General features: G+C 41.2%; 1 protein-coding gene across 2 annotated transcripts in view; it reads left to right on the top strand.

Annotated features, from left to right (window-relative positions):
* Nucleotides 1-16,118, top strand: part of LOC126392718 (FERM, ARHGEF and pleckstrin domain-containing protein 1-like) — an 88,670-nt gene that overhangs the window by 70,708 nt on the left and 1,844 nt on the right. The window contains exons 15-26 of one of the 2 annotated variants that reach the window (XM_050048296.1): nt 591-680; nt 3,846-3,979; nt 4,975-5,056; nt 5,140-5,377; nt 7,202-7,332; nt 7,441-7,509; nt 7,954-8,043; nt 8,335-8,417; nt 9,894-9,994; nt 10,214-10,374; nt 15,050-15,157; nt 15,532-15,683. In XM_050048296.1, coding sequence (XP_049904253.1) covers nt 591-680; nt 3,846-3,979; nt 4,975-5,056; nt 5,140-5,377; nt 7,202-7,332; nt 7,441-7,509; nt 7,954-8,043; nt 8,335-8,417; nt 9,894-9,994; nt 10,214-10,374; nt 15,050-15,157; nt 15,532-15,683 — 1,439 coding nt within the window. Of the gene's footprint in view, nt 1-590; nt 681-3,845; nt 3,980-4,974; nt 5,057-5,139; nt 5,378-7,201; nt 7,333-7,440; nt 7,510-7,953; nt 8,044-8,334; nt 8,418-9,893; nt 9,995-10,213; nt 10,375-15,049; nt 15,158-15,531; nt 15,684-16,118 lie in introns of those variants that run through there. The other variant, XM_050048297.1, reaches the window with a different exon arrangement.

Raw genomic sequence — 16,118 nt, forward strand, 5'->3', positions numbered from 1 at the left:
TCATTCCTACACGGTTCATACTACATTTTTGAAAAAAGCCTTAAATGAAAGCTGAGAGTCTGCACTTTAAGCAGGTATTCATTGTTTCATTTAAAACCCATTGTGGTGGTGTACAGAGCCAAAATGACGACAACTGTATCATTGTCCAAATAATTATGGACCTGACTGTATGTGAAAGAAGGCAGACATCTCTACGGCTGATATCTCCAACACTCTGCAACACACACCTAAACAATCTAGACTGATAAATAGCTCTACAGGTAAGAGGAACAATATGTATTTTTGATTTAGGGGTGAACTGCCACTGGATTTAATGTCTCACTACATTAACTTACTGTGTTGTATCAGTTTTGTTGTTGTTGTTTTTTTAACTTAACTTGTGCTTCAAAGCCGCCGCCACATACTCAGAATAGCACTGGACCTAGATTACCTGTCCTAAATAACGCTCCACAGGGACCGAAGTATTTTCTTGTAAGTCTACTCAGAGAAATAGGTTAGACAGGCGATACGCTGGCTGGACTCATGCTTCATAGCTGTACAGTTAATTTCTCCTTGCTCACAGTCTCCTCTCTGTTGTGATGTCTTTGCAGAGGTTCCCAACAGATCGGGCCTACTTCATTGCCAAGGAGCTGCTGACTACAGAAAGGACGTATGTGAAGGACCTGGAGGTGGTGACTGTGGTAAGAACAAAAAAAAAAAAAAAAAAAAAAATTGCCAGCTTGCCAACATGCTGCTCCACTGTTTGTTTTCTCCTGCACTGTCCTCTGGGGAGAAAACATTGATTATTCCGGTTAGCTGCTCCATTGCAGAGTGCCCGCCAAAACACAGAGTCAGGCAGTGACACAGGGATATTTTGGCAGATGCGATTTCATTTTTTATTCATTCCCCACACCCGCGCTCTGAAATGCATTTATCTGTCTCACTCAAGGCTGTGAATACTAAACTGTGTTTGTGTTTAAAGAGATAGATGGATTTAGCCGCATGTTCCCTCTGCATGAGGCTCCCCAATTCACTGTGTTCCTTTAGTTTGCACTGGCTGGGTACAAGCATATGGACACCATTTCATTTGATAGTATCTCAAAGGAAATGCAGCAGAAAACAGGATATTAAATGTGCGGTACAGCTCCTTCAGCAACGAACGAGGAGGATGTTCTCACGAGGCCGAAGTGAAGCGCTGCCGTTGTCTGATTCGGCACACGCACGTGGAGAAAATGCATCACTCCTTTTTTTTTCCTCTGGCTTCTTTCAAAGACTGCAGCTTTTCCCGTCTTGTAATTTTCAGAGAAGCCTTTCACACATCTCATAAATATTTGGGTTGGCTCGTGTCCTCGTTCTTTTTTACAGCTGTGTGTGTGTGTGCTGTTTCTCTACCCATACACTGGTTGTGTGCCGCTGTTTGGGGTGAAGTCATCCGAACAACAGCTGGCGCTTCTTGTCAAGCCCTTCTAGCTTTTCCTAAGACCCACTTCCCTTTCCCATCACGTCAGCCGAATGAAGCTATTTTCATGCCCGCTGAGGTCAAACGCACAACATGCGTTTGACTTCAATGCGACTTAATGGAACAATAGTGTTAAGAGTGATTGGCTATTGATTCTTCTATTCATTCTCAGGCAATTACAGGATTTAAGGGACGTCACGCCACTGAAGCGCAACAGCAGAAACACAGATAAAGGTCTTTTTTTAGCAGCCTGGGAAAATCTATATTGACACATGATCTTGAAGAGTCTTTGCTCGTGAAAACTTTTCACTGAACGAGCTCTTTACAAGCTCGAGACCAGAAAATCTGGACTTGAGTTACCTGATGTCATCGAGAGATAACCATTGCAGTGCAATCGAATATCTGATTAGTCCACTGTTACAGTTTGTACATGGTTGCTTTATCTACCATGAAGCAGAAAATAGTTTCCCTTCACACATTTTTTTTTTTCTTATTGTTACTTAACACGAATGTTGGCCTCACTGTGCTCACCTTAAAGGGATAGTTCAGATTATTTGAAGTGGGGTTGTATGAGGCACTTGTCCATAGTGTATTACATACAGTAGCTGTTGGTAAGCACGCCTCCAGTTTGGAGAAGCAGGCTGGAGTACCGACATAGAAGCTAAACAATGCACTGTTGTAGATAGGGGCTGCAGCAAAGCCTATTTTAGCCACCTAAAAAAATCCCACTTAAAAAATCATAGTAGTGGGGCGTCGGCAGCGTAGTGGATAGTGCTGGTGCCCCATGTACAGGGGCGATGCCTCACTGCAGCAGTTGCAGGTTCGACTCTGGCTTGCAACCCTTTGCTGCATGTCAACTCTCAACCCCTTTCAATCTGTCCTGTCTACTAAAGGCTAAAAAAACCCTAAAAATAATCTTTAAAAAGTAGTTTAAGTGTTCACTATATTTTGCTGTCAGCAATTTCCAATGGAGAACCTGTTAACGGCTTCAGTTCCCCATCTATGTTCTCGTCAAAGCCACCAGACTCCATTGACAAAACAGTAGTTTTACCTTGCAGAACACAGGAGCTGCTGGTCTATCACTGCCTCAGTCAGTCAGTTTGTTTGCTTCTGTGAGTTTTAAAGGGTTAATTTTGTTTCACCAAAGTCACACGATAACACAAACAAACTACCAATAGAGGCAGCGCTAGACCAGCAGCTCCCGTCTTCAGCTGGCTAAAATAGCTGTTTCTGTCAATGGAGTCTGGCTTTGAAGACAGCATAGAAAACTGCATGAGTTCCCCATCAGAGAGGGCTGCCTGACAGCAAGGTAAAGCAGTGAAAATATTCTAAATATTGCATACACTTAAACTGATATTGATTTTCTCTGGAGGCTAACGTACGTCTCATTGTGGCCCCCATCCACAGCTGTACATTTATAAGCTTCTGTGGCAGTACTTCTGCCTGCTTCTCCAAACTGGGGATGTGCTGACTGATATCTACTGTATGTCACACACTGACTATGGTTAAGTACCTCATACAACCCCACTTTAAAAAAATCCAAACTCTCCCTTTAAATCTGAGTCTAGATGTGTACGTGTTGCCAGGATTTTGTGATATCCAAACCAGTTTGGCAGCCAGTCATGATCCAGTTTGATGTGGAAACTCGAATTGCTCATGCACAAACACTGCAAAATTACTTATCATTGAAGTAGGAGACAACCAGTAGTTTTGAAATCAAATATTTCCATGTACATATATCATTTCAGTGAGGTACAAGGAGTAGATGTAATGTCTGAAAGGGGATCCTTAAAGCTACAACTGGTAACTTTTATGAATGTAACCTGTTGTCATATTTCTTGAAACTGTCACTACATTCACACAGAAGTACATGAGACTGATAATCTGGCTCTTGTTCCTCTGCCTCTTCCTACTGCTTCCAGTGGCATTTGCTAGAATCCCCCAGGGCTCGGCAAAAACAACCAATCAGAGCCGAGGAGTCTCTAACGCAGCTGCCAGTCATGTCAGTCACGGCTCGTGAATTGCAGTCATCCTATCTTACTAGGCAGTGCTGATCAAATATGACTCAAGATTATGTCACTGCATTGTCTATTTCTCACATCAGATGTTTTCAGAAAGATATTTTAGTGTACTGTTTAGCTGTAAAATGAGAAAGTTCCTGACCCGGACACCATGCTGAGTACAGTTGAGCGAAAACCAAGCACTGCCCACCGGCCAGAGCAAACTGTTCGAGCCATTTGAAGTGCTACAAGGCAACAGAGTAGGCAGAGGAATACGATTTCTTTCACAGACTTGTCTCATGTACTACTGTCTGGATATAGTGACAGTTATAGTAAAAGTCACCAACTACAGCTTTAATATAAACAGTTTCTTGTCTTGTTTTGATGCTTGCTATTTGTGACCTCAGTCTTTCCAGAGCGCTGTGGGACAAGACGAGGCGACTCCAGACTCTCTGAAGAACACCGTCCTCTCCACTTTCGAGCCTCTGCACAAGTTCCACACAGGTTTTCTCAGGGAGGTGGAGCAGCGGCTGGCTCTGTGGTGAGACTCATTTCACTTCAAAATACATCCCTGCAGGGTTCACAACACGCCTGCCGATGTGTTGGTTTGGGTTTAGCCCAATTTATCACAATTTCTGCCCCCTATTTTTAATGAGATTTATTGGCATTTAGTCTGAGAGGGCGACCCAGTCCCTCCAGATGACCCGAGGAGCTATCGTCTCCATGGCAACAATCGAGCTGCACCAGGGCCGGCCTTTTCTTGCCTGTGGGTTTCTGCTGTCTGATCTTCTTAATGATGTGGTGCTTTATCTAACACACACTGAATGATACACACACCCACACCCACTCACACACACACGCGCGCACACATACAGACATGCAGGCAGTGATGCTTAAAGCCTGTTAGAGTGTCAGAATTTACGGCCATTAACTGCAGACATAAAGTATTTTTATTTCAAAGCCTGTTTTGGCTAGTCATCGTTAGAACTTTGAATTAAAGCTGGAAGTGATATTACAGTCAACGCTGCTGATAAGAACAACATTCAAATGTGTATGTAAATTATCTGCTGCTGCATGTGTCTCTTTTTTAGCTTTGCATACTCAAATATTATAGTAGAGATGTACCTTTGTTGTTGTGACTATGATTAGAAAGCTGTTTGTCATAGATTAGGAGGGAAGTGTTGCACACATTGTTCCCCATGTGTACAGACTGGATATGTTTCTCCAAAGCCCCTGATAAAATGCTGAAGCAAAATATTAAATATTCTGAATGAATCCAGTAATGGTAGCTCATTACTCTTGCGCCCTCTGTGGGGAAAATCACACTCAAGGGAGACACCTGCTGGTAGATCTTGCTCTCAAAGTTTAAAGAGCCCTTTCCAACTTCATTGCAATTTTACTTGCATGAACTGAAGCTCATCTGAATAATCAATGGGCTTTAAGTGCATTTGCGTAGCTCAGTTAATTAATTCACTGTCTACAAATGGCTCCATAATGCTTAGCGATAACAAACTTGCTGATGTTTATCTGTTTTAGGGAAGGACGCTCCAATGCTCACATAAAAGGAGACTACCAGCGCATTGGAGATGTCATGCTGAAGAACCTCCAAGGGTTGAAGGTGACGCAACACTCTCACTCTCACGTATCTGTAATTATAGTAAGAATTTGATACTCATTTATGTGTTCCAACTTCATCCGCAGCCCCTGACAACAAACCTGCATAAACAGTCTGAACTTCTGGTGGAGCTGGAGAAGGCGTGCAGGGCGTCCCGCAAGTTGGAGAGTCTCTGCAGAGACTTTGAGCTGCAGAAGGTCTGCTACGTCCCCCTCAACGTCTTCATCCTGCGGCCGCTGCACCGCCTCAATCACTACAAGCAGATCCTGGAGCGCCTGTGCAAACACTACCCAGCTACTCATGTGGATTTCAGGGACTGCAGAGGTACTGCGCTCAGGCTGAACAAGAACAAAATACCAAAATAAATAGGGGATACTGTGTCAATTTTCAACCAGCTCTGTATCATAACAATGTGGATAGTATGTGTAAATGAACTCTGGTAAACTTCCCTCCATCTTACCATTGCCCAGATCTCCATGCTTATCTTTTAGCTCAGATTTTTGCTAGCTCTAGGGCTGTTGCTTGAGCTACAGATTGTACCTCCACTATTGAATGAAGGCTGGGACACACTCTCTGATCCTATGGGAGCTCTGGTGTAATAATATAATAATAAACTTTATTTATATAGCACCTTTCATACAAGAAATGCAGCACAAAGTCCTTTTACAACAAGGGCAATATAAGTGCTTCACATGGAAATAGACAGAATGAACATAAAACAGAACTGATTTATAAATCATAGAGTTGTAAAACTGTAAATCATAAAATCAAGTTAGATTTTAAAAGAGTTGCAGCAGCGTGAAGTGTAAAAAGAAAGAGTTTCAGACCTGTATCAGGAAGTCCGAGCTAGTTAAAGGCTAAAGTGAACAGATACGTTTGTAGATTTCTTTTAAAAAATATTCAGCGAGCTAGCTTCCCTGATATCTATAGGTAGTGTGTTCTATAGCTTTGGGGCGTAATTGACAAAGGCTGCATTCAACATCTACTTCCGGCTGTTGCTGTCAACCTCCAAAAAGATGATCGCAGTGTTCTTGGAGGCAAATAGTTAACAAGGGAGTTAGAGATGTAGCTCGGTCCCAGCCCATGTAGGGCTTAAAATCAGGCTTAAATGTAACAGGCACATGCATAATGTAACTGGAGCAGTGATGTTGGAGGGTTACAGCAGACTGCTAGAAATAAGTGTTGTATGAGTGTGCTCTTTTTTGCCTCTTTTGGTGCGCTCAGCCTGACTGAACTTTTTGGGTATACTGGAATGGATAGCAGACAATATACTGTAGAATGTTTTCATATAGAAAGCCGTTGTTTATGGCCTTTTATTACGGACCTTTTCAGTAACTGGGAAATTTTTAATTCCCATCCATATCTTTATTTTTCACATAAAATATATTCTGAGTCAAGGCCAACTCGGTGAAATGAATAAATCATCCCCATATTCTCTGATAGTGGGCCAGATATTGAGCCTTTTGCCAAGTGCAGACCAGATTTCACTGTCCAGTGCTACAATGTTATATGACACAGTGACTTTTCTTTTAACCTCCTTGATTTTTGTATGCCTGCCACCACAGACACAAAGAGTATAGATGGGGCTGGAGAGAGACAGAGCTGCCCCTCTCTCAAACTCTCTGGTCAAACAAAAAAACAGGCAGTGCTGATCAAATATAAACCAAGATACTGTTACTGTGCTGCAAACTTTCCACCTAAAAGTCGTCAGAAACGCATTTTAGTGCACTGTTTGGCTGTAATACAAGAATTTCAACAGCTGAAAACTGCTGAAAATACTGAGATCCAACAGTAAAACTAAGCAGTGCTGATCAAATATGAACAGATATTTTAGCTGTATTTCGAGATTGTTTGTTACCATATTGTTTCCTGTGAAAAACCGGCCAAGCTTGCTTTACTTCATCCACCAGCAGAAGCATTTATTCGTCCGGTTCGGCACAGTGCATTCTGGTAGTTGTAGGTTTATCTGTTCTTTCTGGTCATAGAGCACCAATTTCAAACGTTTTTGAATCTTTCTACTGCATAAACAGCCCAGTGTTATGAAAAGACCATCTTTCCAGGAGTGAAATACTTTTTAAAGTCTTCTGCTACTGTAGCATAATCTAACAGTCTATCTCCATTAATCTCTTGCCTCTGATTGGTCCGTAGCTGCTCTGGCAGATGTGTCTGAGGTGGTGGAGCAGCTCCAGGGAAGCCTAATCAAGATGGAGAACTTCCAGAAGCTTTTGGAGCTGAAGAAGGATTTGATCGGCGTTGACAATCTTGTTGTCCCTGGGCGGGTGAGTTTAAAGCTTGAAAGAATAAGCTGGCAGATATGTTTTAGTTCTCTACAGACAGCGTGTATGATATGTGTGACTAACACGTGATGCATGTTTTTGCTTCCTCAGGAGTTCATCAGGTTAGGCTGCCTCAGCAAACTGTCTGGAAAAGGCCTACAGCAACGAATGTTTTTCCTGGTAACACCCACTTTCTTTTCAGACTAGGTCATATCACTAATTGAATTATTTCGTGGCGTGATCTCAGTGGAAAAATAATCATCATTTCCAGCCATATATCACTCAGATGGTGCTGGCAGATTAAGTGCAGCTAGAAGAGTTCATTTTGGGGGAAAATAACACATGTTGCTCAGAACTTTGACAGCCATATGTCATGCAAGTGTTTCACAGTTGTCTGATTTTATAGGAAATATAACTTTGATAAACAAGGCAACCAAAAAGGTAGCAGTGTGTATATGTGGTTAGAATTAATATTCAGTCTTTGTGGTTGCTATGGCACGTTTGAATTTCCCCAGGATTATTTATTTACATTCAGTTTTGAATTATTATTAACAGACTTAATGACGTCTGGTATTAAGACTGTTAATTTGCATTCTCTTTCTCTTGTTGCCTCCCTGACAATAGTTTAACGACGTCATTTTGTACACGAGTCGAGGGATGACGCCGACCAATCAGTTCAAAGTGCATGGCCAGCTGCCGCTCCATGGCATGACAGTAAGTGCTGTTTGTCTCCATCGAACACAAACGGCTGTCACCAGTTTGTCATTACTGCAGAACAAAGCCACCTCAAACAGCTGAGCTGCAGCTCTTTCAGCGTCTTCCTCCACCCCAACACATACACACAGTCACACACACTCTTTCAGGAGGACTACACATGTCCTTCTCTCTCACTTCCTTTTCATCATCCCTCCCTCCATCTCTCCCTTTTCGTCTATTTTGGTCCTTGCTGTCCTAGATACTGCTGCTCTCTAATGTTTTTTCTGTGTCTCTGTGTTCTTCTCCCAGATCAGAGAGAGCGAAGATGAGTGGGGTGTGCCGCACGCCTTCACGTTGGTTGGACAGCAGCAGTCGGTGGTGGTGGCAGCAAGGTAAGGACGGTGGTCGTCGGGGCGCAGACACCTTGTACCTGGACCTAAAATAACCCAAAGTGACAACTTAATGTGTGACCTTGTTTTTTCTGGGGTGTCTGGACTTTGGTGTGGAGACACCAGAGTCAAGAAGTGTTGCATGCACTTTGGTCAGATGCAGCTGAGCTCTCACATATAGTGACAAACTATATGTGACTATATAACTAATCAGCAGTTGCATAATTTCCACTGAGAATCACTTTAAAAATCCTGTTTTTTTCACCCCCACTTTACAGTTACAGTTTGTAACAATTTATATTTAAGTCCTTGTAATAAGTGTGAGTTAATATGTACTCCTAAGACCCTGTGTCCTCATATGAGGACATTACATTTTTGGTTTACTGGAACTTATACGTCATTCTGCTGAACGTTGACCTCTCGTCCTCGTTCGTGGACACTCCTCTGCAGAACTTGGGATTTTTTGATACTATATTTGTTGTCACAAATGCAGCAATGCTGTGTCCGACCTCAACAGCTCATGGTTTAGGAGGTTTTCTAACACAGTTTCAATTACAGAAAAACAAAACAAAAACAAAAACGTATTCAATTTTTAATATTCAATATTAAGAATTTAATTAATATTCTCCTAAAATTAAAATTGAATTAAATAAAAAATAATAACAATAATAAAATAAAATAATAAAAAATAATAAAATAAAATAATAAAATAAATAAAATAAAATAAAAATAAAAATTGAATATCAGTCCAAGACAAGGTGGGTAAAAAACAGTACTTAGTGAAGATATTTATCGATCAGAAAGTCTCAGTTAACAAAACTTAAGAAGAGTAGTTAGTTAATTATTAATTCACTTTGATAATTAATGTGACATTATTAATAATATCACAGTGCACATAGCATTTCTAACTTTACTTTTTTGTTAGACTACCATTCATCTGCAAAACCCAATATCAGTGTCTTATCTGATAGCCTGATTGAACATAAATGCATGAAAATAGGATTTACATATTTTGTTTGTTTGCTTGTTGTTTTTTTTACTCCCATCCTCTGGATTGTTAGCAACTTTTTTCATTCATGTCATTTCATTCATCACTTTGGGAGAAGATCTGTGCCCTCAGCCATTATTGTTTTGAGTAACCTTGGGTCACTGTAACAGACTTGTGCTGCGTGATGTCTCTTGTCTGTCTAGATCGTGATTGTTTCATTGTACAGACTGTGAAGACAATTTTCTTCTATAGAATCTGAATCACTGTGACAAAAACAAAAAGATAACTATTATTTAGCTGATCCAGTCTCCACAAGGGAGCAGATGGTGTCTTGGTATCTCTTCAAGGAGAATTTGGCAGGACACCTGGACTAACTGGAATCCAACTTGTGACATTCTTGTTCACTGGACTGTTTCTAACCACCAGGCCTTCCTGCTGTGACTAATCATGGGTCACGCTGAGTGTTGTCCATTTGTGTGTTTTCACCATAGTACACTATTGGAGATGGAGAAGTGGATGGAGGACATACAGATGGCGATAGAGACGGCGAAAACAAGGAACGGGCCTTCGTTTGACCTTCTGACGGACAACAGTAAGTTACTACATAAACATACAGTAGCATAAAGTTATACTTGAAAAATAAACAGTGGATATACAGTAAGTTTTAAGTTAAAACTCCACAGACTGAAATCCCAGATACACAAGACTACGTTTGATTTGTAAATGATCTGACATTGTCTGTGCTTTAGCGCCCTTCTCCCCTCACTACCCTGCTCATTGCCTAGCAGTAACAACCTCCTGACTTTCCCAGAATGCCCTGAGGACTCGGTGGAGGCGGAGTCTGAGGACGACATAACAGCGTCGCACACCTCGCTGGAGAGGCCTGCCCCTCACCGTGGTAACACCATGGTGCACGTGTGCTGGCACAGGAACACCAGTGTGTCCATGGTGGACTTTAGCGTAGCTGTAGAGGTACCGGCCAAACCTCAGACCTGCTCCTCCCCTCCTGCTTCACTGTTTTCTTTCTCTGTGTCTCTGAGTGTGTGCTGTATCTTAATTCACTTTGATTATCTCACGGTGGGAACAGTATCCTCCTGCGCTATTTAAAAAAATCAGATAGTAAAGAAATAAAAGAAAGTGTGGGTGGAAATGGATGTTACAAATGTCAGTACTCAATCTTTTTCTATGAGTAAAAAAGATCATAGATAATCAGTAGCTCATAAACTGTCTCCCAATTTCTCTTTTTACATTCAGTAACTGATATTTTCTAACAAGTGCTCACTGCAAGAGGATGATGTTTGTCCCTGCAGTGGGAAATAACAACTTTTGGGTGCAGGGACTATAGATTGTATAAAAATAATGGACGTAGCCATCTGGTTTGTAAACTCCTGTTTTGACGCCTCAAATTTGAAAGTGCTGCTCAGTATAAACTTTTGCACATGACAATGTCTGTGCAAGCGCATAGGTGTGACGGCTGCCAGCTGCAGACCGCTGTTGGAGACCGACACACAACAAAACTGGTTGAGAGAACATGATTTTTTTCTAACCATAACCAAGTGGTTTTTGTACCTAAACCTAACCACATTTTAACCACAGCATTGTTAACAGTCTGCTACACAAGAAGGTACAAATGTTACATAGTCATACATCTACGTTTATTCTCACAATTGGGATGAGGAGCCACAGGATACCTGCTGAGACGTACTTATATCAGTGGTTCCGTTGCACTCTCTTGCCCCAGACACAAGTTGTCTCTGGACTGCTTGTGCCAAAAAAATGTAATATTTCCTTTTAAATAGTGGCTGATATCTAGTTCACTGAAGCCACTCATGTGCCCTGGCGTAAATCATAACATAATGTCTGCTTGTCATCTGCTCCACCATAAGCTGCTCTAAAACTCAAAGGCTAAGCTCCCACAGTGAAAGTCCCCCGGGTCCAAAATATTTTTTGGATCTAAAAAGCAGCTTCAGAACAGATCTCACAAATTTCAGTTTCTTTCTCAGCCTGTCTGCGCTATTAATGAGCTCCCGCTACCGCAGATCTCTCCCCAAGTTTAACTGCCCCATGAGCTAACCCTGACCCTTGCACTTTGAACTGATGTGATGACGCTGTCACATCAGATGGAAGGGCTCAATTAAATCTGAACGTTTTTAATATCATTTTTTCATATCCTGCTGACAGGCACCTTATCATATTCTGTTTCATTTATTTTAAAAATAAATGTTCAGATATCCCATGAGTTATGGTAGAATAGCCAACTACTTACAGACTGTGTTGTTCCGCCCTTTGTCAATAGGAGGTGCTGCAGCACCCTCAGCACTCACCTTCCTGCGGCCATGCAGCCTGTCAGTCAAAGTGGTCCCAGCCTTAATTATGCATTACTTTAAGCATTAATAACATTTAAATGTTGAAATTAGCTATAGAGACCATAACAGCTTTTGTACCAGGCTGTGAACATGTTTATATCTGCTGTAGAGTCCGGCATTTTAACATAGGTGTTTATGGGGATTAACTCACTCTTGGAGCCAGCCTCAAGTGGTCATTAGAGGAACTGCAGTTTCTGGCACTTCCCCACTGACGTAATTTTTCAGCACTGAAGATTACTGCTTAGTAGGGACATAAAATTTAGGTGAAAATGTGTTGAAAGGCATTCTGAAGTCTTTTTGTAACTAAACAGTGCATTTCCATCCTCAGTTGATATTTAAACCGGCAATAACTTTTTCTTTTTCTTTTTTTGCAACTTTGCAGCAGCTGAAACAAGTCGGGAACATGTTTATATAGCAAACTTGTTAGAAAACAGATGCTTATTGCATGTGAATCCTCATAGTGTACATGCTACAAACAAAATAGGGACCCACTTTTGAGACACAGCGCTACTAATAAACAAAATCTTCACATGGTACCTTCAGACTGATCTCCTCTTTAAAAAAAATCCAGGTATTTTTCCACACAAATTGTTAAAAACTGAAACGATGGGCCGTAGGGATTTTGCATCAATAACGTTTGAGCTATTTTTACATCAGATAAATGTTTACCTTCAGTCATTGTTTGTGAAAGCTGTTTCTTTGCAGCCTCAGTGAGGATACTGTTCCCTCCCTTCCCTCTTTTGGCTAACAGTTGCCTGCGTGACGTTCTTATCTCAACTCAAAACTGTGGCTTTCCCGTGTGGTTCTGTCTTCTCTCTCCTCCCCTGGCACTTGAAGTCTCTGATCGTCTATAAATAGAGAGAGAGAGCAGTACGTAGATGTGCTAAACGTCCTCATCTCACACTAACAGAACGGATCCTGTTTTGCCCTGATCTAGTTCTGCTCTTCCTCTGTAGTTGTAACAAACGTCCTCTTCACAGCTTTGCCTGGACACACTGTGGTCGGCCTCCGTGTTTATCCCTGCCACTGCATGCCTGTGTTTCACCTACTCAGTCTCTGTGTTTCTGTCCTTCCCTCCCTGTCTGTTTTTTTTCTCTCTCTGTCTTTCTCTCTCTTCCCCACGCATCTGTGCGTTCCTCCGTGGTAGAGGACCCTAGTCCAGTCAGTGAGAATAAGGCCCCCCCGGTGGGGCCCCCCAGTGGCCAGGGACCAGTGCCTCTGTCTGTTATCTGCTGGTACCGTGTTCAGAGCCTCTCCTTTAGTGAATCCTGCAGGAGTCTAGAGGTAAAGGAGCCAGGCAGACAGGAGAGGCCCTGTGTATGTGTTACTTGAACTTCACTATAGAGAGTAAAGCTCTTAAGTGCTTTTAGAAAAGAAATTAATAGAATAGAAGTTGCTGTAGTGCCTCATGTTGTACAGATCAGTGACACCCTAATTGGTTTTACAGAAACTTGTGATTGACAGCTGAAGATATGAAATTAAATTCACAATAGACACATTAAACAAGATGTAACAAGAGAGCCAATACCTATTCCACTCAGTTCCTGTCTTACAATTACTGTATATTTTAAACTATTAAAGACAGAAGATTAGTTTGACACTTAGTTTGGAAGTATAAAATAAGCAAGCATAAATGGCCATATTCTATATTTTTGTTATTGTCAACAAATGCCATGAAATGACCAAAACCGACAATGTGTCAGTGTGTTTCTCAGCACTTTCTGACTTGTGTTGTTTCTCATTTGTTTCTATTGAAGACATAAATCTTTAAAATCAGGTCACAAATATATCATTTCATTTTTATAAAAGGCTAAGTAATTTCCAAAAACATCTGGGCACTGTGGTTTTTAGTAAACGTTTCTGAAACAGGAGTAAATAGTGCATTTATTTGGACCTATTTTCAGCTGCGGATTAATACATATTTAGTATTCCAGTATTGACAGTAGCAGGACAGTGTTTGTGAGATTGACTCAAAATAAACTGCAGCACCATTGATCATAATCAAAGAACATGCCAACCAGTGCAACCATGTGACTTATTGATGTATATGCTTTGTAAGCAACGTTGATATTTTTCAACCTGGATGCTTTTTCCCCATGTTTTCTGTCCAAGTGACTAATGGGGATGACAATTTGTGCTTGTTTTGACACTGTCAGGCTCAGGCTGGACATAATAAGGATCCCTTCAGAGATAGACCTTTTTGTTAAAGAGTAAGATCCTTTTTGTTTAACCAGGAACAGCCCTGAAATTGCTGTTACCAAACCCACCAGACTCCACTGAAAAAACAGTAATTTTATTATTGTAGAAAAAACTTCATTCAAAGTCGACAGAAACCAAATAAATCTCACAAAAGCTGTCTTGGTTCATCTTTTGGCTCTTCCAATAATTACCAACTCTGGTTTAGTTCAAATAAAGCCTTAGTTAACCCAATTAGATGTGAAAATATGCTGGCTCTATACATGCTAAAATTAGGGTTTATTTAAATGGAGTCTGGTGGGTTCGGCGATGGCAAACTCAGGGCTGTTCCTGGTTAAACAAAAAGGATCTTACTCTTAAACAAGAAGGTCTGTCACAGTAGGGATTCTTTCAGTATGTTGTTGGACACTAATAATGATAATCTGAACTTGTCATTAGCAAAAACAAGCACCTTTAGTGGACGTAGATTGACAGTGCTCAAATGCCCCAAGTGTTTACATTGCAGCTTGTTTTGCTGCTGCTGGCTGCAGCGCTCTCGCTTAATACTGGACCAGTTTCAAATACTGTCGTTCCCATTGGTCACTTAGACACAAAACACGGGAAAATGGTAGGGGTTGAAAAATATTGAAGTTGCCCTTTAATAGTTATTGAACAATAATGGAACAGAGGAAGAACCTGAAGTACTGTTGGTTTTGGGCTTTTTATCGGTATTTCTTAACAAGAAAAATCCAGAATATCACCAGACATAGCTTTTGATTTCATGAATGAAAGCAAAGCAAGAACCAGACAGGAGAGCTGCACACTGTATGAAAAGCTCCCAGTAATTTTAACTGTACAATTAAATTTACTGGGAGCTTTTGATACAGTGTGCAGATCTCCTGTCTGGTTCTTGCTTTAGTTTGATTCTTTTTTTATCCAGCACCTGTAAAAGTTTTGTGGATGTGCGTGCCCTTCACCCTGCTTGTTCATGAATCAAAATAATAAAAAAAAAAAAAATCTAAGCAACGTACATGACTAGTGGTCATATAATGTGTAGAAATGTACATAGTATTGGATGTATAACTTGTTGCTTTTTGTCTTTGTAGAATCAACTGTCAGGAAACTTACTGAGGAAGTTCAAGAACAGCAACGGTTGGCAGAAGCTCTGGGTGGTCTTCACCAACTTCAGCCTGTTTTTCTACAAGTCTCACCAGGTGATGAACATTCGCTCTCCGCTCTGTTTGTCCAGTGAACACATCGCAGCCTCTCCCACGTTCATTCCCCTCCTCACTCTGTTGTGTTTACCCTCCTCTGGGCTTAAAGGCATCACATCTCTGTGTAGAATGTCAAATCTTTGTGCCATGATAGAGGTTTACAGACTTTCCCATGCAGTGTTTTTTAATCTCATGATTGCTCCAGAGGAAAATGGCTGAAGATACTTTTTTCTCCTTTACTGTTTTGTTGGGAGCAGTTGCCATTTTTTAAATTATGTTTGTTTTCATTTGTCTCTTGTCTCAAATTGTTTGTGTAATTATCAACACACCAGAATAAATTCTATTTCAATGTCAATTTTATTTGTTTCCCTCAGGATGATTATCCACTGGCCAGCCTTCCTCTGCTGGGTTACTCAGTCACCATCCCCACAGAGTCTGAAAACATCCACAAGGACTACGTCTTCAAACTGCATTTCAAGTCCCACGTCTACTACTTCAGATCAGAGAGTGAATACACTTTTGAGAGGTGAGGATTGTAATCAGCCAGATGCACATTCATTGAATACTTACCAGCCACTTTATTAGGTACACCTGTTCAACTGCTCGTTAACACAAGTAGCAAATCAGCCAATCCTGTGGCAGTGCATTTAGCAGACATGGTCAAGATGACCTGCTGAAGTTCAAACCGAGCATCAGAATGGGGAAGAAAGGTGATTTAAGTGTGACACACACAACCATCTCTAGGGTTTACAGAGGATGGTCCCAAAAAGAGAAAATATCCAGTGAGTGTCAGTTCTCTGGGTGAAAATGCCTTGTTGGTGCCAGAGGTCAGAGGAGAATGGCCAGACTGGTTCAAGATGATAGAAAGGCAACAGTAACTCAAATAACCACTGGTTACAACCAAGGTCTGCAGAAGACCATCTCTGAACCAACAACACGTCCAACCTTGAAGCAGATGGGC

The sequence above is a fragment of the Epinephelus moara genome, chromosome 7, assembly GCF_006386435.1.
Source record: "Epinephelus moara isolate mb chromosome 7, YSFRI_EMoa_1.0, whole genome shotgun sequence".
In the NCBI taxonomy this organism is placed as follows: domain Eukaryota; kingdom Metazoa; phylum Chordata; class Actinopteri; order Perciformes; family Serranidae; genus Epinephelus; species Epinephelus moara.